Genomic DNA, 22,661 nt, shown 5'->3' on the forward strand with positions numbered 1-22,661 from the left:
AACGTTTTACATGTTTTTCTGCTTTTCCAGTTGTATGGGAGGAGAGCGCCCTGGGAGGATCCTGCCAAATGGGTAATGGACACCTACCCCTGGGCGGCCACCCCGCAGCACCACGAGTGGCCTCCTCTGCTCCAGCTGCGGCCTGAAGACGTGGGCTTTGATGGCTACTCGATGTCACGGGAAGGCTCGACCAGCAAACAGGTTCCGGTGAGCGATGCTGAAGGAGATCCTTTGGTAAGCTGTCATTTTTGAAACGGCAGAACCGCTTTATTTCCCTTGTTTCTAGAGATTAGAAACAGGAAGAAAAAAGTAAAGAACAGTTGAGAAGCGATTAAAAATTTTAAAATGAGAAGGTAATGTTTCTGGGAAGGTCATCATGTCAACTCAGGGAATGCGTTTGCACAGAAAGTCCATGCAGTTTTGCAAGAAACAGCAGCCGAAGCTTTTCACATTCATTTGTTGAGGATATTTTTGAGGATTCACTTTTTGAGGAGTGACTGAGGATGTGTGTAATTAACGTTATTTCTACGCTGGAACTAAATGCGTGATCTTAAATACACATACTGGAATAGCACAGTGGGACCCTTTCATTTAGCCTGCTTTGCGGCAATCACAATATAGGCTTGTTGCTTTACTTCATGTGGTTTTTAGAGCTGTATTCTTAACACCAAATGAAAATTGAGATTTTCAAAGAATATAAGAACTAGTAGTCTCCATGACTGGTGCCTGATTTATGAATTAGAAATACCATGAAGGCATATAGGGAAATACTAACATGTATTTGTATAGAATGTGCAAATTGAATTTGAAGGTAACGCTAAATACACATTTTCTTCCAATGGGAAACGGGTATTGAAGCTGCTGTGCAAACCCTGAATGCCCTGAAGCTGTTCTGTTGAGATGTACATTTTTCTGGACAGTTGGGAGTATAGAACATGGTTACACTTTTCACTAGCACATATATACATTTACAAATATCGAGCTAGATATTATGACATTCAGATTTGCCTCTTTTGACTGATCTGTCCGTATTTCCATGGGTCAGAGCAAGAGAGGGGTAGGATGCTTGCGGAATCCTATCAAGTACAGCAGTGGACTAATCCCTTCAGTCTTCTCATTTTCACCTTTACTGGAAAAGCATGCTTTCCATGACTAACTTGCATGCTGCTATGACATGTTCTGCAGTTAATCTCTCTTTCCGGAGACTCAGTATTAATTACCCCGGTTGTCTCTTCCTTTCCTTTGTTTACCCACTGGCAAAGTGAACGCCACTACGGCTTTCACAGGGAGTTGGTGTTCTTTCTACCTCAGAATACTTCAATAATCACGAACTCCTGTGCCTTTGCAGATGAACATGCTAATGAGACTGCAAGAAGCAGCCAACTACTCAAGTCCCCAGAGTTACGACAGTGACTCTAACAGCAACAGCCATCATGACGACATCCTCGATTCGTCTCTGGAGTCGACGTTGTGATCTTCCTCAGATAGAAATAGGTCGTTTCCATTATTGCTCTCCCGCTTGGCAAGAACTCTGATCACAGACTCGTGAAAAGAACACGTTCCTGGGCTGGGATCTCAGTATTAGAGCTGCAAGAACAACAAGACACTTGGAGTCAGTCTTGAACCTGGGTGCAGGCAACCCAAGAAACCTTCGTATTGTTTTTTCTTTTGACGGTGATGAGAACTGCACTATTCCTTTGTTATCTTCTGTTTAGTTGCTGTAAGCTCTCATGCCTAAGATACCGAAGATGTTAAAAATTATCATCGTTACTAAAAGTTAAAGGGAGGGGGGGAACTTCACAGCTAAGAAGCAAACAGCTTTGTGCCATGTACTGTCCAGAAGGAGAAGGGGAGAGGAAATTTTTGCCTATGCTGCTTCTGACCAAACACGTTTAGGTGAGGGCTGGACTTTTACCAATCAGCTTTGCGGATTAAACTCAGCTTCATATAGTTCTGGTGCTATAACTATATCGCTTGCCTTGGTAATAATACTCAATAAAGGCAAAGCTGCGAAACAGGGAAGTTTGAATAAATAGTAAAAAAGAGTAAAAAAAAAAAAAAAAATAGAAAAGAAAAGAAAAGCGCTGCTCTCCTTGCCAGTCTGAGACCTTGGCTTTCTTTCATTATGTGTTTATAAAGATATATATATAAATAGGAATATATAAAAATATATATACAGTCTGAACAAATCAGGTTTTTTCAAACACTGTGTAACAATCAATCCCACTACAAGTGAAAGACCAGGTAGCCCTTTGCTAGCCAGGGCCTGATTCTCTTCCCGCTTACATCCACGTGACCAACTCGGTTGACTTCAGTTACACCCGATTTATTTCCTCTGACGCGAGTGAGTTTCCCTCCTCCGCAGAAGCCAGCGAAAGGGCCATGCCCATTGAAGTCCTGCAGCTCCCAAGGACCTTTGGCAGTGCACAGGCGTTGCGAGCCCTGTACACGGAGGTGAGCTACACCCCTGCAAAAAGGGATTAATCGGACTTTCCGTTTTTAATTCTTGCCGTGAAACGTTACAGCTGTTTTCTAAAAACTTTGGGGTTTGTTCAGAGTTTTTTGTTCCAATCAGCGCAACCATAAATGGGTGAGTTAAAACTCAGCTCTGCGACAATTCCATTGCTACTCTGGTGACAACATTTACTTCCATGATTTTTCTTTTTAATTGGGAAAAAAGATAATATTACATACAGTCGTGTTTTAGCAGTATTCAGGTCTGGGAAAAAAGGAGGGAAGGTACTGCGTCTTTTAAGTTCAGCTGGGCCACGCTTGTGTGTGTTGGCAGAGCTGGGAACCTGGTTTTATTTCTCCTCCTCTCTGAACGCACACACCTACACGATCAGTGTTAAGGCTTGTACTTCTGTTGGGGAACAAGAACACCTCCCAAAGAATTGCACTTTTCCTTTTTACGGAAGCAAATGCTTACACCGCCATCGCCACAACGTCAGCTGTACCTCAGCAAAAACGTCGCTCCTCACTATCGGTTTGTCCTAGCCTTCCCAGCGGTCTTTTGGTGCTGACTTTTGAAGCGATGCCTTATTTTGTACTAATTGTGTTGGATTAAATTAGTGCTGTATATTACGGGGTTTTATTTAAAGAAACAGGGCTAAAGTCATCTCTCGGAATATCATAAGTTGCTGTGAATATTGTTTGTACGAGATACTAGAATTTGTTTAAATGTGACAAAATGGAGGGAAATGAGATAACTTTTCAGGTTCATATCAATCCGCAGCTAATAAATCACTGAAGAGCTGTTTTATCCATGCAGGAGGGGAAAAAAAGAAAAAAAGAGCTTTTCAACTATAATAAATGCTGTCATTAATAAATTACAGGAATATGCTGTTTTTTCAATGTACAGAAAGAGAACTTATTGCAAACACTTTTTTAAGAGCTTGTGGGTTTAAAGTAATGTAACAGACAAGTTCAGGCTCTGTGACTCAGCTTGAGAGGATCGTTTTATTATACCTCATGACTTTCTGTAACATAGCTGTACTTTGTCTTACTGAGCTGGTCTTGAATCTGCTCCTGTTACAACTTTTAAGTGCTGATGACTTTTTTTTTTTTTAAAGAAAACTATTGTAAAAGAAAAATTTAAATATTTTAATGACTGGGGGCGGGGGGGGAAGAGCTTGGTGTTGTTACTGTTTTAACCGTATGAACTCTATTTCATTATTTCACGGAATGAAATACCAAGGGTTATTCAGCCAGTGTTCCTAATCTAGTTCTTGGTACTGTAAAAACGGGATAAATCTGTATGGAATCAAATACATAGCATGCTGATGATGAGTTTGAAAGAGGTTAATTTTTCCAGTAGTCTTGACAATTCTGCTTCCCAGCACTGACTTTACCTGCTACTACTGTGAATTTTGGTACCTAATCCCCCAACTGAATCCATGCAGAATAGAGCATGTGCCTGTAAAAAAAAAAAAAATCCGGTTGCAGGGCTAGGGCTTTAAATGGACTTTATTAATATCCTAGAAAATGTCTCAGTTAACCTTTAACTGAGAGCTATAAGACATGTTTAAAATGGTGTTTTCTTCGTGGGGAACGGGATATTTTTGTTTGTTTGTTTTCCTTCTCATTTTTAATCCTGTGCTTAAGCTCAGGAAGGAATTTCTATTATCTTAATATTTTTTATTGACACTAGCTTGGGTTACAGTGAGCAAGGCAATTTGGAGTAGGCTGGTCATTCTGAGCATCACAATATTCAGTGTCTTTTCTGAAACTTCGGGAAGCAGGGTTACCTGTTGTGCACACGTCTTAGTTTTTATGAAGACTTTTCATCAATTTAGTCTTTCTTTAAGTGACTTTGTTCTCATTTAAGGCTTTTTCAAAACGCTTCCTTTTTTTGGTTTTTTTTTTGCCTTTTTTCTGACAAAGTTGGCTTGTTTAAAAAAAAAAAAGATCAACAAGAAAGAAATGCAAGATTCTATGCAACGTTCACGTTGAGTTATAAATTGAAAGTATAAACCATTTTCTTTCCTTCAGAACTGCCAAGAATGATACAGGCCATAAATGAGATGTGGTTTATCTGGGGAAGGGGAGGGAGGGGGTTGGTTAGCCTTTTTGTACATTTTGGAAGAAGCAAACTGATATTTCATTGTTGATGCTTAACTTCGATATTACGTGTATGAAAACTTGTCTAAATGTGGCAATTTTCTTTCAAGGAAAAAAACAGAAAAACAAAGCAAAAAAAAAAAATCTTTCTTTGTCGATATTAAATGGAAGGTTGCTGTTTTGATCTAGTCGTTTCCAGTGGAACAGTTTATGAAATATGTTCTATAAGATGTACATTTTTTCATTGTAACATAGAAATGTAAATATTTGATTAAAAGTGCTGCATTTTGATGAATTTTTTCTAGCCATTTTTAAAGAGAAAAACTAGGAATTGAGTATTTTGTGTACGTTTATGATGTTTTCCATTTGCTCCTCTCCCTATTTAATTTTCAGTTCTCATTTAGGATTGGAATTTGTGAATGGTCTGTTTGAGATCATGCCTCCCCTTTCTCACCCTCCCCATTTCTCTCCCTTCCCCGCCCCCTGTGTCATGGAGAATAAAGCTGATGATTGTACCAGTCTTAAATTATTCATGATTCAATAAAATTGATGCTTATTTATTCAGATTTGTGGCTTCCCAGAATTTTATGTCCCTTCTTAATCGACGTTTTCTAATTTTTTTTTTTTTTTAATTTGAAGATTGTGGAGTTCAGTTCTTGTTTTTATTGGCTTCTTATAAGTACTTGTGAAAAGATGCCCACAGCCCTTAGCCACATCTGGGAGGAAATTTAGCAGAGGGACTACACCAATGTGATTCTCTCCCATAGCTGATGTTTGCACACAGTATCCATCAAGAACTGCTCAAGAAAAGACTGGTCTACCCGTGTAGAGTGGCTCTGCATAAAGCTGAGTCCTACGGAGTCAGTCCTATGCGGCCAGCAGGCTGGACGTGTCCTGATACCAGCTGGTGCCAGCTGCTTTTTCGGGAGAAGTCCCTGTTGGTCACAAGGGTACTTGGCAGCCTATGTTAGGCATATTCTGAACTCGCTTTACAGAGTGAACTTCACAGAATGGTAGAATGGTTTGGGTTGGAAGGGACCTTTAAAGGCATCTAGTCCAACCCCCCTGCAATGAGCAGGGACATCTTCCACTAGATCAGGTTGCTCAGAGCCCTGTCCAACCTGGCCTTGAATGTTTCCAGGGATGGGGCATCTACCACCTCTCTGGGCAACCTACACATTGCACACGTTACAATTGCCTCTTCACCCATTTGATAGAGACGCTATGATTATGCGGTAATAAATTTACATTGATCAGTAAGAGCATGTAGGGATCTATTCCCCTTTCTTTCAAAGAAATGTTCTCTAATTTGAAAAAAAAAAAGTACTCTCTTTTCAGAGAGGATAAATCCAAAAACCTCTGCACTTAAAGTGCAAGGGATAATTCTCAACAGTAGTAATTTTTTTCCTGGAGACTATTTTCTGTTCATATTTCTGCTTTTTTTGACAGTTCTTGTAGTTATCTTGTCCTCTACTCACTGACTTGAACAATTAATATTGGTAGGACAGATTGACCTGTATCAAAGGAAAAGCTTTGAAAGAGAAGAAATTCTGCTGAAAACTGATCTGCATTCAAGTTAGTTTAATTTAAAAGTAGTCTTCACTTTTCTTTTAATACCGCAGCAGTGCAAACTGTAACTCGGAGCTGATCTTCCATAATGTGGTCTTCATCTGTCCCTCCACAGCAATTTCCCAGAGGCAGGATAGTTTTGGACATGCTGAAGCAGATTTTTCCACGTTCTGTAAACTTGCTTTGATTCACAGAATTTTGTGTTTTAGAATTGGCCCTGGAAAACACTCCAGCCCTGATCTTGGACAACGTTTGAATCAATACTGGACTGGCACCAAAATGCTTAATATCCCTCAGGAACTCTTTTTCCCTTTCTTTCCTTTTTTTGGCCTCCCCGTCCCTTCCCCATGGTCTTGTTTTTTGTGCACGCTGTCTTGTACACTCATCTTCGCGTTTTTTTTTCCTTTACCTCATCTTCTCTTTAACCTGTATTGCCCTGCTTTTCTGTTTCCAGCACCCTATTTTATATCCTTCCTGGATCCACCTCATCACTTCTCAGTGCCGTAGGATCGGTGCTGACGTCCTTTGTGCAATCGAAGGGGAAATTACCGGAGCCATTTTATGAGCTCGGTCCGCAGCCTGTGACACGTACTTAAACCCTTCACTTCCCACCAACCTTTTCGACTGATACCTTGAAGGTGTCACATCAAGAACCAGAGAGGAAATACCTCCTGATGCCCTTCAGGCTCCCATCCTCTCTTCTGCACTTTGTGCACGGCCTCATTTTACCACTTTACTGATGCTGATGATTCTGACATCGATCTCTATGTTAGGTGTGATAACAAGGCTTGTGGCGTGGAGACACCTACTCTTCAGTGGTTTCTAGCTTTTAATGTGAATAAAGCAGTTTCTCTCAGCTTCACAGTTTATAGCCCCCACTTGGCACAGAGAGCACCCATGTGAGGTTGCTTTTCGTAAGGCCCATTTGCGGTATGTCAGCAGGAGAGGAGCTCATGGACCCTAAAAGCCCACAGTCATTCCCACCCTCTCCTTGCTTATCAGGAGAAGACTTTTGGGGGTTAGAGCAGAGAAAAGCAACTGAGGACAACTCCCATCTCTGCCAATGGCAATGGGATTGACTGTAGGCAAATATTTCCCCATCAACACCTCCGTTTGCTTAGCCACACAGAGAAATCCATGTTTCTCTCTCCTTCCTTGATCATAGAATCATTTGGGTTGGAAGGGACCTTTAAAGGTCATCTAGCCCAACCCCCTGCGGTGAGCAGGGACATCTTCAACTAGATCAGGTTGTTCAGATACACAGATACTTTAGATTTGCTCCTTTGCTGGAGGCTAAAGGAGACCTAGTTACAGGGCATGGAGACCATGCTCTGGCTAAGCATGGGTAATTCCTCCTCTTGCTCCTGTAAGTTCATCAACGTGGGGCTGGGCACTTAGGAGGTCTGAAGGACCTTAACATGAGATGGGATCCACAGGCAGAGAGGAGGAGGATGCTTTCAGTGAGCTTTTGTAGTAATCCTGACTGAAAGGCGATTGTACATCAAGGACTTGGTGATCCATGCTAACCTGAATATGCCCAGGCCTGTGCTCTGCTGGCCTGTGCTGCAAGACCAGCCTGGCCTTCAGGCCTGTGTTGTGCTGCACAAATTCCTTGTCCACAGGACAAACTCCGCCAGCTCATTCTAAAAGAGCAGGTCCTGCTGGGTAACAGGGATTAAACCACTCTTGTGTCCTTGCCTTTATCTAACCGTGCAGCAAGAAGTTCTCACGAGTACATCCTTTGACAGCAGAAATGATGACTGGAAAATACTATCATACCTTGAACAACCACACTTATGGGTGAGGTGTGACCAGCATGCTGTGTGTGGATTGGAGGCCCCTTTGATGCCACACCACTCAGGGTTCCCACTCTCTAAAGGCACATAGTATTATCTATGCCATTGTCATCATATCAAGTCATATGAGGAGAGGCTGAGGGAGCTGGGCATGTTTAGCCTGGAGAAGAGGAGGCTGAGGGGAGACCTCATTGCCCTCTACAACTCCCTGAAAGGAGGCTGGAGAGAGGTGGGGGTTGGCCTCTTCTCCCAGGTGAATAATGACAGGACCAGAGGAAATGGTCTGAAGTTGCGGCAGGGGAGGTTTAGGTTAGATATCAGGAAGAATTACTTTACTGAAAGAGTGGTCAGGCACTGGGACAGCCTGCCCAGGGAGGGGGTTGAGTCACCATCCCTAGAGGTGTTTAAGAAACATCTAGATGTGGCACTTCAGGGCATGGTCCAGTGGCAGAGATTGTAGGTTGGTTGGGGGGAGGGGTTGTGGTTTTTTTTGGTGTGTGTATGGTTGGGCTCGATGATCTCAAAGGTCCTTTCCAACCATGAAGATTCTACAATTCTATGACTCTATGATCTCACAGCATTAGCTCTAATAAATAGCACTTTGATACTTGACCGAGTCTGAGTGCCTTTCTCTCTGGGATCATAAGGAACCAGCACCACCCAGTGCAAAACAGATGTTAGGACACAAAGCCCAAGCCCAGTGAGGGAGGAACAACCGTGTGAGCTCAGGTCTGCGCGAGCCACTAAACTTCATCAACAACAGTTTTTCTGGCAACTTTATTCCACCGTTTTCACCCCCCTGCTCTCTGCCCACCCCCGCCCCCCCCCCCCATCAGTCTTGGCTGCTAAATCAATCCATTTTTGCACAGCAGAGCACAAGTGATCCATCAGGTTCCTGGAAGGCATCGACAACTGCTCCCTGCTGCAGATGCTGGACATGCCAACTAGGAATAGCACATTGCTAGATTAACCGCTCACGAATCAACACGACTTACGTTCCAACACTATCAGTGGTAGCCTTGGGTACAGCGATCGTAACATTGTGGGGTTGAAGGTCCTTCTAAGCACACTGAAGACAAGTGGTAGGACAAAGACCCTTGATTTCAGAAGTGCCAGCTCCAATATGCTCAGAGCCCAGCTGTGAGGGAGTCCATGGGGAGCACCTGTGGAGGGCATAGGAGAATGTGAGTGCTGGGAGTTACTTAAGAACAGCTTCCTGGAAGCACAAGAACAGTCCATCCCCCTACAAAGGGAAAGAAATAAGGCAGAACAAGAGACCACCTTGGCTTAGCTTTTGGGTGTGCTTAAAAACATACAAAAGACAAATACTGGCTATGGGAAGGTGGCCAAATATCCATCGAGGACTATAAGAACCTTACTGGAGCATGCAGAGCTGCAGTCAGGAAGGCTAAGGCTCAGCTAGAACTGAAATTGGCCAAAGATGTCAAGAACAACAAGAACAGGTTCTTCAGCAGTAGGCAGAAGCACAAGGAAAGCACAAGTCCATTGCTAAACAGGGCAGGGAAACTACTTACAAATAATGCTGACAAGGCAGAGGTTCTCAAGACCGTCTTTGCCTCTGTCTTTACTGGCGTAGCTGGACCCCAGTTCACGGCCTCGTAGCTACCACAACGTTACATGTCAACCCACCGGTAGTGGAGGGAGAGCTGGTCTGCATCCTCTTGCAAGGGTTCAACTGACATAAATCTACATAAATCTAAGCAGAACCCACCCCAGGGCGTTAAGAGAAGCGGCTGACATTGTTGCAAAGCCACTGTCTGTAATCTCTGAAAAGTTGTGACGATCAGGGGATACCCCTGACGACTGGAAAAGGGCAAGTGTCAAACCCATCTGAGCCCAAAAGAGGATCCAGGAAACGGCAGGCCCATTAGTCTTACTTCGGTCTCTGGGAAAGTAATGGAACAAGTTCTCCTAGAAAGTATTACAAACCAAATAACGCAGGTGGCTGGGAAAAACCAGCATGGATTTACCAAAGGCAAATCACTCCAGACTTACGTGATCACCTCCTACAACAAAATAGCGTATTCTGTCTACACGGGGAGCACAGTAGATGGCGTTTACCTGAACTTCAGCAAAGCATTTGACACTGTTTCCCACAGCCCTCTCCTGGACAAACTGGCAAAATACAGATTGGTTGGGTGATGAATTAGGAAATTGGCTAACAGGCAGCACTCAGAGGCTGGTGGTCAATAGGTTGTACTCAGCCTGTGACAAGTGGAGTGCTCCAGGGGTCAATACTGGGCCCCACGCTGGTCAACGTCTTCTGGCTGATGGGCCTGAAAGCCCCCTCACCAAGTGGTGACACTAAAGTGGGTGGTGAGATGGACACCCCAGAAAAGAGAGCCATCTTACAGAGAGACCTGGACAGGCTGGAAGAGCAGGCTAGCAAGAGCACTGTGAAGTTTAACAAAGGTGGGACGACTTAACCAAAGAGCCCAGTACAGATTAGGAGCTGTGTGGCTGGAGACCAGCCTTGCTGAAAGGGACCTGGAGGTCCTGGACAACAAGCTGAACGTGAATCAGCAGCGCAACAAAGACAAATCAGACCCTGGGCTGCATCCACAGGGGCATTGCTAACAGAGATAAGAGACAAGACCATTCCGCTCGGCACTTGTCAGGCCACACCTGGAGTACTGTGCCCAGTTCTGGTCCCCACAATTAAAAAATAATGTGGAAAGACTGGAAAGGGTCCAAACGAGGACCACAAAGTTGATCAAAGTGCCAGAGAACCTCCTCATAAGGAAAGACTGAAGAGGTTAGGCATCTTCTCATGGAGAAGAGAAGGCTTGGGGAGGACCTCATCACGATATTCCAGTACTTAAAGGGCAGCTACAAAGAGGATGGCGGCTCCTTTTCACAAGGACACGCATGGAAGGCACAAGGGCCAAGGGGAACAAGTTGCACGAGGAAAGGTTTTATCTCGATATAAGAAAGACATTTTTTACAGTGAGAACAATCGTTCACTGGAACAACTTCCTCGGGATGCGGTGGAGTTCCCGTCACTGGAGGTTTTTCAAGGTGTGATTGAACAGGGTAAAAGTTTTCATGTAGCCCCCCTTTCCCACAAAAGATTGGACCAGAGGATCTTTCCAGATCATTTCCAACCTGGGCTGCTCTATGAAGTATTTTAACCCTTTGTTGATTACAAGGGAGGTAAAACTATGTAAAAGCAGCACACCTAGCACTTGTGCGTGATCAGTAAAAGCACTCCTGTGAGGTCCTGGCTACTCCGCTGGGCTTTCCCTGGTGTTATATCCCTGTCATGTGAGTTGGGAAAGCAATGCTGTTACGGCTTTTGGCATTTGAAGGATTTTATTTATTTAGATCAGATTCAATCCTGGTTGAAAAATACAATAGCCCTAGAGATGTACATCTAAGATTATTTAATACCAAGGGCTGGCAGAAGGGATGATCTTCTACACCTCCTTCCCATCCTCGCTGAGCATTTCTGCCAGGTATGCTTCTGATGCACCGGTGAGGCAGTTCTAGGTGCTAGACCAGCTGAGATCAGAGCAAATCAAGATAACTGCTCAGTTTTCTGCTCTTCAAACTGATCACTTTGGGCCCAGATATGTGCCAATGCATGTGCATAGGTTGGGAAAGAGAAGATGAACACAACCAGGAGCGAGACCCTGTCTTGTTCCTCTTGACAATAGTAGAGCCCATAGCCATTGTGTCAAACTCTACCTTAATCTTCCTGGGCAAAGATTTTTTTAAATGCCATCAGCGTTTTTGAGGAATGAACTTGGGTCTTTCTTCAAAGAAGGCAGGTTTTAATTCACATGGGGGTTAGCACTGGCAGTTGCCTGCCTTTCATGAGCCTGAGTGTTCTGGTTTCTTCTCGAAACTATGGCCTTACATCTTGGGAGCTATTTCTTTAAGATGATTGTAATGTTCAAACTTTCCTGGAGGACAGGTGTTGTTCAAAAGAAGTGATTTAATTTTTTAATTTTTTTTGGGGGGGATGCTCAACTGTGACATTCTCAAGCTCAAGGATGTGTTCCTTACTGTTGTTAGGAAAGACGGTGGAATAAACATGCTTTCCTGCATGTAGTGTTACTATTTGTGGCTTATTAGATGATTTCTACACGTATGGATAAGTGTTTTTTCAATGGGCATACGGCAGTATTGGTGCAGTGCTCCTGGTGCTGGAGGTTGCCTTTCTTGTCTGCCCCGGCTGTGGCACAGGTGAAAACACTTCCAGCTCTCCCACTTGTGCAGGGCACTGACTGAGCAGCTTTTCAGCTGGGCAACGGGACTGGAGGGGTGCCACCATGGAGCCCCACACGCCCCAGGCATGGAGGATGCCGCCGTACAGCTCTGCGAGTAACAACAGCACAGACTCCCTGAGAAACTGATTTATTTTCTTTTCTTCCCCCGTCCAAAAGCCACTCTCCCACGCTGGGGGAGATCAGAGTTACAGCAGGCACAGATGTTGAACCAGCTGGTTTCTTAAGGGACAAAATAATTGAGAATTTGCTGCCCTGAGCTCACAGTCACCAAAGATAAATCCCCCTCTCTGCCTTTCCCGTTCCCCAGTGTCAGATATTTCCATCCTGGCTGTGAGAAGAAGGACGTACAAGACCAATCTGGGCCACCAGGTCTTTAAAAAGATCACTTTAATATCATACAGCAGCAGTTGTTATGGGAGTGCGTGACATCCAGGACTACTTTGTTCCACAGTTTCAAAAACTATGGATGCTACTAGTCAATTTGGAAACCTTTCCATCCCTGAAGGTAGGAAAGGCTTCTTATCACCTTTCCTCCTTTCCCAAAGCACACGGAGAGTTGCATAAAAAATTAATATATTAAAAAAATATATTAAAAAATAATTTCCAGGGCCAGCAGTCCTGGATTGGCCTCACTAAGATTAGTTAGCTTCAGGGAATAGGGAAAGGGGGCCTCTCACACTCTTAACAGCAAATTATGATACAGTTTGCTCTTAGAAATATGCCCAAGCTGAACTCCCAGTGTCCTGCGCAGCAGGAGCAAGCCCAATTCTCATCAGGTACTCCTAAAACAGATGGAATCTCTCCCCATTGGAGGTAAGCGAACAGTACGCATCTGACATAAGACCTCAGAAAGGGTAGCTCTTCTGCAGGACTTCCCTTGGCACAGGTGTCCCGCATGAGCCATCACACGGTGGCTGTGAGCTCTGGCTTCACCATCAGAGTATAAAATGGAAGCCTTTGCAAGGAAGACTCCTTTCCTGCAAGCTTTGGATGCAGTCTGGCAGCTGTTGGTAAGTAAAAATACTAAAGCAACTCTTTAATTTCATATTAAGGTATCCCTGAATCTCAAATGGTTGTGCTTGGTGGTCATACAATGTTCTTCTTGCTATGAGATGGGGGTGTGTGTAAGGGTAAGATTGATAAGTGTTGCATTTCAGGTAAGGGTTTTCCCCTGTTAAGTGGCAATTCCAGGTTATTTTTCCTTTAGTAAGGCTATTTGTCTGGCAGAATAAGATGTAATAGCCCTTGTGCCGAAAGGAGTAGTCTGAAATAATTGGTTTTGGTAAGACTCCAAGTGCAGACAAGCTGTAAAGAGCAGAGGGTGTAAGATGATTAGTAGCTTCTGTCGAACACTGAATTTGTATAAGCGATACCTGTTCTGGTTTGGAACACGCTCCTTTCTTGAGTGTTGTGGTCTGTGTGGTGGGACCTGTGGTCTCCGGAGTTGCCTATGAATTTTGAAACAAAATACGGGGTTTGAATTAGGTCTGTCCTTATAAGTTACCTAACTATGGTCTTATGCGTACTGGACTAGTGAAACTTGACTTATAAATAGTTGTCCCGGGGTGCTCTATCATTTAAAGAGTCAATGGATGGAAAACAACATATGCTCTAACATACACACTGTTGATAATACACGTAACCGCTCTCTTATTCAAGCCTGTATGAGCAGTTGGGTAGATTGCACCAGTTGCTGCTTAATGCACATTTTTGTGATGTTTTAGGTATGCTTGGGAGATAAGTTGCATTTTTGGAAAAGCTCTTTTTTTTTTTTTTTTTAAAAATGAACCAACCCTTATGCCATTTCACTTTCTTTAGTGTTTTGTGGGGTAAATGCTGCCCTCTCTCAGGTTTATGTTATCAGTTGCTAATGGCTGTAAGGGGTAGGAGATGATTAAAGTGACAAGGTGTCCCGAATTAGGTGTGTCCAATTATCTAACTGGAGAGTAGCTGGAGACCTGGAACGGGCTTCCTAGAGGGGATGGTCGATGCCCCAAGCCTGGCAGTGTTTACGAGGCATTTGGACAATGTCCTTTAACTTCTGGTCAGCCCTGATGCAGTCAGTCAGTTGGACTAGGTGATTGTTGGTGGTCACTTCCATCTAATCATTCTCGCTTTCATGCTTTTCCTTGTGGCTGTGACGCTGTAGTGAAGTGGAGCTTAAAGGGATAGTGGGGTTCAGGTGATGTCTCCTGCGTTTATTTCCATTGTTTTGGCATGTCATGAGTGGTGGGCATTAGTCAGAGCCTGCGGAGTGGAAAATAACTAACTTTGTAATGAAATCTCTTTCACAAGGACTCCGCTACCTGTATGTGAGCAGGAAAACATTGACGTTTCTGTAGTGTGTATTTGTATCTAAAACAAAAATATGCAAGTAGTTATCACGGAATCACGGAATCTTCAGAGTTGGAAGGGACCTCTAGAGATCATCTAGTCCAACTCCCCTGCTAGAGCCTAAAGCACATCCCTCAGGGCTGCATCCAGGCAGGTCTTGAAAATCTCCAGAGAAGGGGACTCCACAACCTCCCTGGGCAGCCTGTTCCAGCGCTCTGTCACCCTCACTGTAAAGAAGTTTTTCCGTGTATTTGAACGGAACTTCCTATGTTCTAGCTTGTGCCCATTGCCCCTTGTCCTGTCGCTGGGAACCATTGAAAAGAGCCTGGCTCCGTCCTCCTTAAACCCACCCTTTAGGTACTTGTAAACATTAATCAGGTCCCCCCTCAACCTTCTCTTCTCCAGGCTAAAGAGTCCCAGCTCTTTCAGCCTTTCCTCATAAGGGAGGTGCTCCAGTCCCACAATCATCTTGGTTGCCCTTCGCTGGACTCGCTCCAGTAGTTCCCTGTCCCTCTTGAACTGGGGAGCCCAGAACTGGACACAGTACTCCAGGTGTGGCCTCACCAGTGCAGAGTAGAGGGGAAGAATGACCTCCCTCAACCTACTGGCCACAGTCTTCCCTATGCAGCCCAGGATGCCATTGGCCTTCTTGGCGACAAGGGCACACTGCTGGCTCATGGATAATTTGCTGTCTACCAGGACCCCCAGGTCCTTCTCCTCAGAGCTGCTTCCCAGCATGTCCGCCCCTAACCTATACTGGTGTTTGGCATTCTTCCTTCCCAGGTGCAGGACCCTACACTTGCTTTTGTTGAACCTCATTAGGTTCTTCTCTGCCCAGCTCTCCAGCCTGTCCAGGTCACGCTGGATGGCAGCACGGCCCTCCGGAGTGTCGGCCACCCCTCCCAGCTTGGTATCATCAGCAAACTTGCTGAGGATACACTCTGTCCCCTCATCTAGGTCATTAATGAATATATTGAACAAAATTGGTCCAAGTATCGACCCCTGGGGGACACCACTGGTTACAGGCCTCCAACTGGACTCTGTGCCGCTGATCACAACCCTCTGGGTTCTGTCACTCAGCCAGCTCTCCATCCACCTCACTGTCACCTCGTCTAGCCCATACTTCCTCAGCTTCCTAATGAGGATGTTATGGGAGACAGTGTCAAAAGCCTTGCTAAAGTCAAGGTAGATGACATCTACAGCTCTCCCCTCATCCAGCCAACCCGTTATAACATCATAGAAAGCTATCAGATTGGTCAGGCATGATTTGCCCTTGGTAAATCCATGCTGACCACTTCCAATAACTTCCTGTTCCTCTATGTGTTTGGAGACGACATCCAGAATGAGTCGCTCCATTACCTTCCCAGGGACAGAGGTGAGACTAACCGGCCTGTAGTTCCCTGGGTCCTCCTTCTTGCCTTTTTTGAAGATTGGAGTGATGTCAGCCTTCCTCCAGTCCTCAGGCACCTCTCCTGTTCCCCACGACCTTGCAAAGACAATGGAGAGTGGTCTAGCGATAACATCTGCCAGCTCTCTCAGCACTCGCGGGTGCATCCCGTCAGGGCCCATGGATTTATGAATGTCCAGCTTGGCCAAGTGGTCTCTGACCCGGTCCTCCTCAACTAAGGGAAAATCTTCCTCTCTCCAGACCTTCCCCCTTGCCTCCAGGGTACGGGATGTGTGAGGGACGGCTTTATCAGTGAAGACCGAAGAAAAGAAGGCATTCAGTAACTCTGCCTTCTCTGTGTCTTCCACCACTAGGGCACCCGTCTCATTCATCAGTGGACCTATATTTTCCCTCGTTTTCCTTTTTCTGTTGATATACTGGAAAAATCCCTTCTTGTTATCTTTAACTGCAGTGGCCAAGCTGAGTTCTGATTGAGCTTTGGCCCTTCTAATCTTCCCCCTGCATAGCTTTGTTATATCTTGATAATCCTCATAAGTTGCTAAGCCCCTTTTCCAGAGAATGTAAGCCTTCCTTTTTTTCCTGAGGTCCAGCCAAAGCTCTCTATTTAGCCAGGCTGGCCTTCTTCCCTGTCGGCTCGTCTTTCGGGACATGGGGATGGCCTTCACCTGTGCTTCTAAGAGCACCTGCTTGAAGTATGACCAGCTTTCCTGGGCACCTTTGCTCTTCAAAACTGCCTCCCAAGGGACACTCTCAACCATGCTCCTAAACAGGCTAAAGTTATGTATTTGCCTTGCATCGTAGAAGTGATCCTTGACTGGACTTAAGGCTGAAGAGTTGTCTTAAGTCTATCTTTTTCATTCTATTTCTCTACCCCATAAGCATAGTCTAATCACATGCTCCCGGTCTACAAACTGTTGTATCTTAACAGGGTGATGGGGGGCAAGTGTCCACCATGACCTACCTGGGCAATAATAACTGGAAGGAAGGAGGGGAGTCAGAAGGTCTTTAGAGGGGAGTGACTGTAGAAAACCTTTAATCCTCTGGTTGAGTCACTCCATACTTAAAACGCAGGAAGATAGTTTTGTAAGGCTGTTTAATTTGAAGCTGATTTGAAGAGAATCACTACGCTGTTGATAAAATGCACTTCTCTTTTCTTTCTCTGTTTGGCCCCAGACACAAACTACAACAACCTGTAGGCAGGAATCAAGTATTACTGAATGATCAAGCTTGGAAATCTACTTTTTCTTTTTATTTGGCAATCATTCGCTTTATTATATATACATATTTAAAGTCTGTACATGGTAAAATACAAAATAAAAGCGTTTCTTTATAAGTTACAAAATTAAACAGCTACATTTTTCTGTAGTTTAGCTGCCATTTAATTAAAAAAAGGAGAGAAATCTTGCTGAGCCATCGTTATATTCATTCACAATAACCTTGGTATAAAACATCCATACAGAGTAAGTGTACAAAATAGTGTACAGTTCATATAAGCTGTGCAAAGACAGCAAAGTTCAGTCAAAAAAAAAAAAAATCAAAGAGGCACATCCACTTTCCTCTGTCCACACCATGGATAGCAGAAGCAAAGCAGAAAAGAAGCACAAGCCCGTGGGCAAAAAGGTGGGTTAGACAGTGCTTCTAATAGAATATTGATGCATAAATTAAAATGAAAAACATATAAATATATAAGGTCTCCATTACACAAGGCACACTTGCATTATACCTTAGTCATTCCAGGGATTTCAACAGGTCTGTTGCCCAAGTATCGTGCTATTTGGGGTGAGGAGGGAGGCAGCGTTTGGTCTGTGTCCCTCAATAATGTTATTTAATTTTGGAGGAGAGGGTTGCTACATCAGACCAGTTTTCAGGGTTTTGAAATCTTAATGGTAGCTGGAAATTCCCTTGAAAGGTAGTAAAAATGGCCACAGCATCTGTATTGTATTTTTTGTTGTTTCCTATCTGGGAGACAAAAAGGTCCCCTCTCAAGAGGCTATACTTTCCTCCCTGCTGTAAAGAAAGGAGCTGCCTGTTACTTGCTTTCAGCAGAAGGTAGCTAATGGAGCAAATGTTGATTGTTAAGCAGAGAGAGTTATGAAATGTTAGCAGATGCTGTGAATGTGAAAACCTCCACATGGGGCAGAAAAATAAGGAATACATATAACTAGAAAGCCTTACAGCTACGTGATAAAGAACCTGCACTGGAGACGCATGTGGACATTTGGGTGGGACATGACCTCTTCAATTTATAGCACTCTGTTTTATTTACATCTTTGCAATGTCCCCATGTGATGGTAGGGGCGGGCAGGGTGATCTAAGAGACTGTTATTTCCTCCTCTTCCTCTTCCCCTTCATCATCCTCTTCCTCTGAGTCTGAGAAGTCTGAAGGTTTGCTGGGGCTGCTAGAATGGGATGGAGAAGGAGACATCTGGGAGTCCAGTCTGTCCCTCAAGTGCAGATGTTCTGGGGACTGGTGGTAGGTTAAGGGATGCCGGGGGCTGGGTGGGCACACGGGGGGAACCTCCTCCTCCTCCTCCTCTCCTGAACACTTCTTCCCTACGTCACTGAGGTCTGGGTGAGGGTTGAACTTGGTCGGTAGGGTCTGTTCTCTGCAGCCACCAGAAGAGAGGAGCTCTCTTTCTTTCGAGTTTCTCCACTTCATCCTCCTGTTCTGGAACCAGATCTTCACCTAGAGAGGAGAAAACCACCCAGAAATGAAACAGTTCAGTAAAACAAGGACCGAGAAAGGCCTTTTGGTTGCACCCTTGAAACCTTGCTCATGCCTATACCGAAGCTAACAGGAACCGCAGAACCTGGTCTTTGAGGACCCTAAGAGAGGGGCTGGGGGCCAATAAGGCCGTGGTCTGTCCTGACCTACTTGCCCAGCTGGGAATTGCGCCGCTTTCTTGGCTCCGTGGATGCTCATGGCCCGGTAACTTGCTTTGGACTTTCTCCTGGTCATGGGCAGCTCTCCCTGCTCCTGTCCCCTTCTTTCAAGCTGCCCCCAGGGATGGAGGGCCCAGCTCCCTGCACCACTTCTACCCTCCCCACCCAGCGCCTCTCTCACCTGCGAGTCCTTGAGGCCCAGCTTGGCTGCCAACTTCTTCCTGTCGGGTTTGCTGATGTACTTCTGCTTCTGGAACATCTTCTCCAGTGCCTTGCGTTGCACGTCAGAGAAAACGGCGCGACGTAGCATGCCACGGCGGGGCTTGCCACGGGCGGCCAGCGGCCAGGAGAAGGTGCCGGGGATGGGGACCACGGCAGAGGTGGCTGCAGAGGGGAAACACAGCACTGAGTAGAGTGGGACTGGACCCCACCACCCCCTCCCTGCCCTTCGGGTGGGCACACATCGACCTGGGGCTGTGAAAAGGAGCTTTAGGCTTAACTAAGCGCCCCCCTTTCAGCCCGTGATCACTGGGATTAGATCTATCAATTCAAACGTGTAAAATGGATCAATAGTGGCTGGTTTTGTTGGGAGATTCAAAGGTCTCCGGCCTGAAAAGGCAAAGTGAGGCGTACCGGCTAAGATAGAGGTATAATAAAAAAGCTTTCTCTCCCACTCAGAAGCATTTGATTTTTTTTTTCAGGCGCTTTTATCATTTCAGATGCTTTATCATGCTTGAGATGAAAATGAGGACTTTTCTGATTCTGAACAAAACCGCTCCTCTTCAGATGCAGTTTTGATCAATCAGTATTCATCTTTTTATATTAATCTCTTCTCCCCCACCCTCCCCCCCCCCCCCCCCCAAAGTTGGAGAATTCAAGCCGAAGACATGAAAAGTAACAGCTAATTAGCACATTGCCTGGTTCTCAATGGCATTGGTATGATAAAAAGGGCAGAATTTCGTCTTTAAAAAAAAAAAAGGGGGGGGGGAAACCTCCCCAAGAGAGACAGAGATGCTAATGAAGCGTGAATGGTAATTGTGTAGTAATGAACTAACAGAAAAAGACTGAGGACAAGCAGCTAACGCCATATATTATTGGAACAAAAGAGATTTACACTTTCAAACTAAACACAACGGCATGCCAAGCTCCTCGGGAGAATACTGATGGCACAATCGTCTCTTTCCCCAAATCATTTTCATTAAATGGACATGAAAAGCTATTTATAAAGCTCAAGTTGTTTTTGTTAGGCTATTCACATGCTGGAGAAAGGAAGCAAATTCCATTATCCGAAGGATGAATGGAAGAGCTTGGGTTATTTTTTTTCGCTCTCTCCCTTTCCCTGTTTTCTTTTTAAATTAATAGCTTGTTTGTGTAATTAGATTTTTTTTTAATTGTTCTCTCTGCATCATAACACTTCAGCGCCGTCGTACGCCCGGTAGCCTGCTTTCTCGCCCAGACCGTGTCGTTTGAACACCGCTGACGGTCTAAACGAGAAGCGATGAAGTGGGAGACCCAAGGTGAAGGAGGGGAGGAGGGTTAGTGCGCGGTGAAGAAGGAGGAGGAGGGAAGTAAAGCCGCGCCCGCGGTACCCTCGATCCGCCTGTAAACCCAGCAACCCGGCGGGGGCGGAAAGATCTGGGGGAAGGGGAACAGGGCGGAGAGCAGCTTTGCAGGGCAGTTCTGCCTCCCTCCGCCTGCGCGGAGCGCGTCCGCCGGGGCTGCGCGGGAGCGGAGCGCGGGCGGCGGCGGGAGCTGACCGCTCCCCTCGTGGTGCTGAAAGCGGCGGCGCGGCCCCGGGACGGGAAGGGAAGTTGGGGCCGGGGGGGGGGGGGGCTGCCTGGGAGGAGGGGGACCCGCCTCGCCTCGGGACCGTGACAATCCCGGCTAATTTGCCGATCAGCGGGGGGAGCGGGCAGGGAATGTCAAGCAGTCACTGCCTGTGCTAAATCGGGCATCAAATTGGCGCGACTGATGCTTGAATGTTGTACTCCCTCCAACCTCTGAACTAGAGCATAACCCCCGGGGGAGGATACGGGAGGCGGGGGTGGGGGGACGGGACACGGAGAAATATCACCGGGATCCGCCCGGAGAGAGAGGGATTTTTAGAGACCTACCTGGGAAATAGGAAGATCTGATAAAGGGCTGGAAGGATCCTTCAAAGTACGGAAAGGAGAAAGTCTTGGGAGGGACGCTCTGAAGCAACGCAGGGGACGTTTCTAGTAAATAAATAAAAATGAAATTAAGCAGAGGGTTTCCACCGGTTGCACTCGACCGACGGCACGGCTGGGTCTGTCGCTTGGTCTGGGGACCACTGCGGTGGTACTTTTCTCCCCCCCCAAAAAAAAGTCAAACTGAGCTCGGAACCGCCTGGGAAAAGCGGCATTTCTGCTGCGAGGGTTTTGGCAGGAAAGTGGCCCCCGGGATGGCAGAGTCACCCAGGAGATCCCGGCGGTGGAACCCCCCCCCCGCTGCCTGATCCTCCCGCCTGTCCTGCGGCCGCTCTAGGGGCGGCGGAGCGGGACTAGCACCCAGCCAGCGCTCGCCCTTAAATACCGGTAATGCCGGAGGGCTCCGCAGCTCGGTACTCGGTCCTCCCTCCCCTTCCTAAACCGTCTCCCTCCTCTCCATCCCCCCCCCGCCACCACCCTCCTCCTGCAGGCGGTGGGTTCCGCGGAGCCCCGGAGCGGGGGGTCGGGAACGGGGGCCGCTTACCGGTGCGGGGGGCGGAGGAGAGGATGGCGTTGACCCCAAACTTCAGGAAAGTGGATTCGCTGCTGGATGTCTGTGGCGAACAGATCCTTCTGGAGCCGGCGGCGGCGGTGGAGCTGGCGAGCTCCGGCGTCCCGGAGTCTGTCCTGGTGGCCGAGGTCGGGGGGGACATGCTGGGCGGGGGGCCAGTCCTGGGCAGGTAACCGGTGGGCCTGCTGATCCGGATCAAATCTTCCACCAGGAAGCTGGAATGGCTGGAAAAAGCTGACTGCAGCGACTGAGGCAAGGTGAGGGTGGGTGTCGGCCGCAGGAGGCTTGGGTAGACGGCCGGGGGGGCGATGAGGCTGGGGAACATCATCGCAGGGGCCGTCCGCCGAGCAGGGCTGGGGCCGCTCGCTTGTTTGTTTGCTTGCTTTTTGGGTTGGTTTTTTTTTTTGTTTTTGTTTTGTTTTCTGTTTTGCAAACCTCGTTTAGTAAAGATCCAGCGAGCGAGCCTGGCGGGGTTCTCTCTGCCCCTTCCTCCTGGACGATGGGTTTTATAGTGGTCAGCCCCGCTGAGGCTCTTTCAAAAGTGACAGCCCCAACAATGGGGTTCAACAAAGTTCTCCACTTGAGCTTCATTCAGGGCGAGCTCCGGGCTTCTCCATTGGTCCGGGGCTGCAATTTATGATTGGATTAGACTTCATAAGCAACCGGGGCACAATGGCCCCGCCACAAAGAAAGTGTAGTCATCAATTTTGCATATTGACCGCCTCTTTGGAATACAGCGCTCCAAAGGCTCCCAGCAGGGTTTTGTTCAGAGGCAACACACACAGGCTAATTAAATGCCTATTTAAAAGTTTCGAATGACATCTTGCCTCGTAGAAAGGGAATTATTTAAAGAAAGCACTAAATTTATTTGCCGCTCCCCTGCTGAGTTTAGGAAATAAATCAATAAATATTCATATAAACTTATCTGCGGACTCTCAGAAAAACACGGGTTTTGTGGAATGGAAAATACAAATTAGAAAACGTGGAACTAAGCTCTGAGGAGGGAGAAAAAATATTCGGAGAGCGGATCCCATCGCGGTTTGAGCGTGTTCTGCCCCCTGCTATCAGTATGCGGCAAAATTTGTGCTGTAGTTGGGGTTATTTTTCTATCTGCACGGC

At 46.2% G+C, this 22,661-nt stretch overlaps 2 protein-coding genes across 7 annotated transcripts in view; one reads left to right on the forward strand and one right to left on the reverse strand.

Moving 5' to 3' along the window:
- The window catches only part of NAV2 (neuron navigator 2), a 434,285-nt gene extending 429,161 nt beyond the window's left edge, over nucleotides 1-5,124 (forward strand). For all 6 annotated transcript variants that reach the window (XM_054197531.1, XM_054197526.1, XM_054197527.1 and 3 more), the window contains 2 exons: nucleotides 31-234; nucleotides 1,349-5,124. In XM_054197531.1, the coding sequence (XP_054053506.1) occupies nucleotides 31-234; nucleotides 1,349-1,474 (330 nt within the window). In that variant the 3' untranslated portion in view covers nucleotides 1,475-5,124. The remainder of the gene's footprint in view (nucleotides 1-30; nucleotides 235-1,348) is intronic.
- Nucleotides 5,125-17,178: 12,054 nt separating this feature from the next.
- On the reverse strand, nucleotides 17,179-22,428 carry DBX1 (developing brain homeobox 1). The gene is made up of 4 exons (XM_054199736.1): nucleotides 21,516-22,428; nucleotides 20,918-21,019; nucleotides 18,985-19,187; nucleotides 17,179-18,606 (listed from the first exon to the last, which is right to left on the reverse strand). The coding sequence occupies exons 1-4, from the start codon at nucleotides 21,868-21,870 to the stop codon at nucleotides 18,232-18,234; spliced, it is 1,035 nt and encodes a 344-aa protein (XP_054055711.1). The 5' UTR covers nucleotides 21,871-22,428; the 3' UTR covers nucleotides 17,179-18,231.
- Between the last annotated feature and the right edge of the window lie 233 nt (nucleotides 22,429-22,661).

This window comes from Rissa tridactyla, chromosome 4 (assembly GCF_028500815.1).
Source record: "Rissa tridactyla isolate bRisTri1 chromosome 4, bRisTri1.patW.cur.20221130, whole genome shotgun sequence".
Classification (NCBI taxonomy): Eukaryota; Metazoa; Chordata; class Aves; order Charadriiformes; family Laridae; genus Rissa; species Rissa tridactyla.

Bases quoted from the DNA above. Each gene is read 5' to 3' on its own strand.
- DBX1 (XM_054199736.1), bottom strand. From the start codon at position 21,870: ATGATGTTCCCCAGCCTCATCGCCCCCCCGGCCGTCTACCCAAGCCTC. The intron at 21,020-21,515 runs GTAAGCGGCCCC...TTTATTTACTAG, and splicing joins CTCCTCCGCCCCCCGCACCG to AAACGTCCCCTGCGTTGCTT. The intron at 18,607-18,984 runs GTGAGAGAGGCG...TCTCCTCTCTAG, and splicing joins TGGGCCTCAAGGACTCGCAG to GTGAAGATCTGGTTCCAGAA.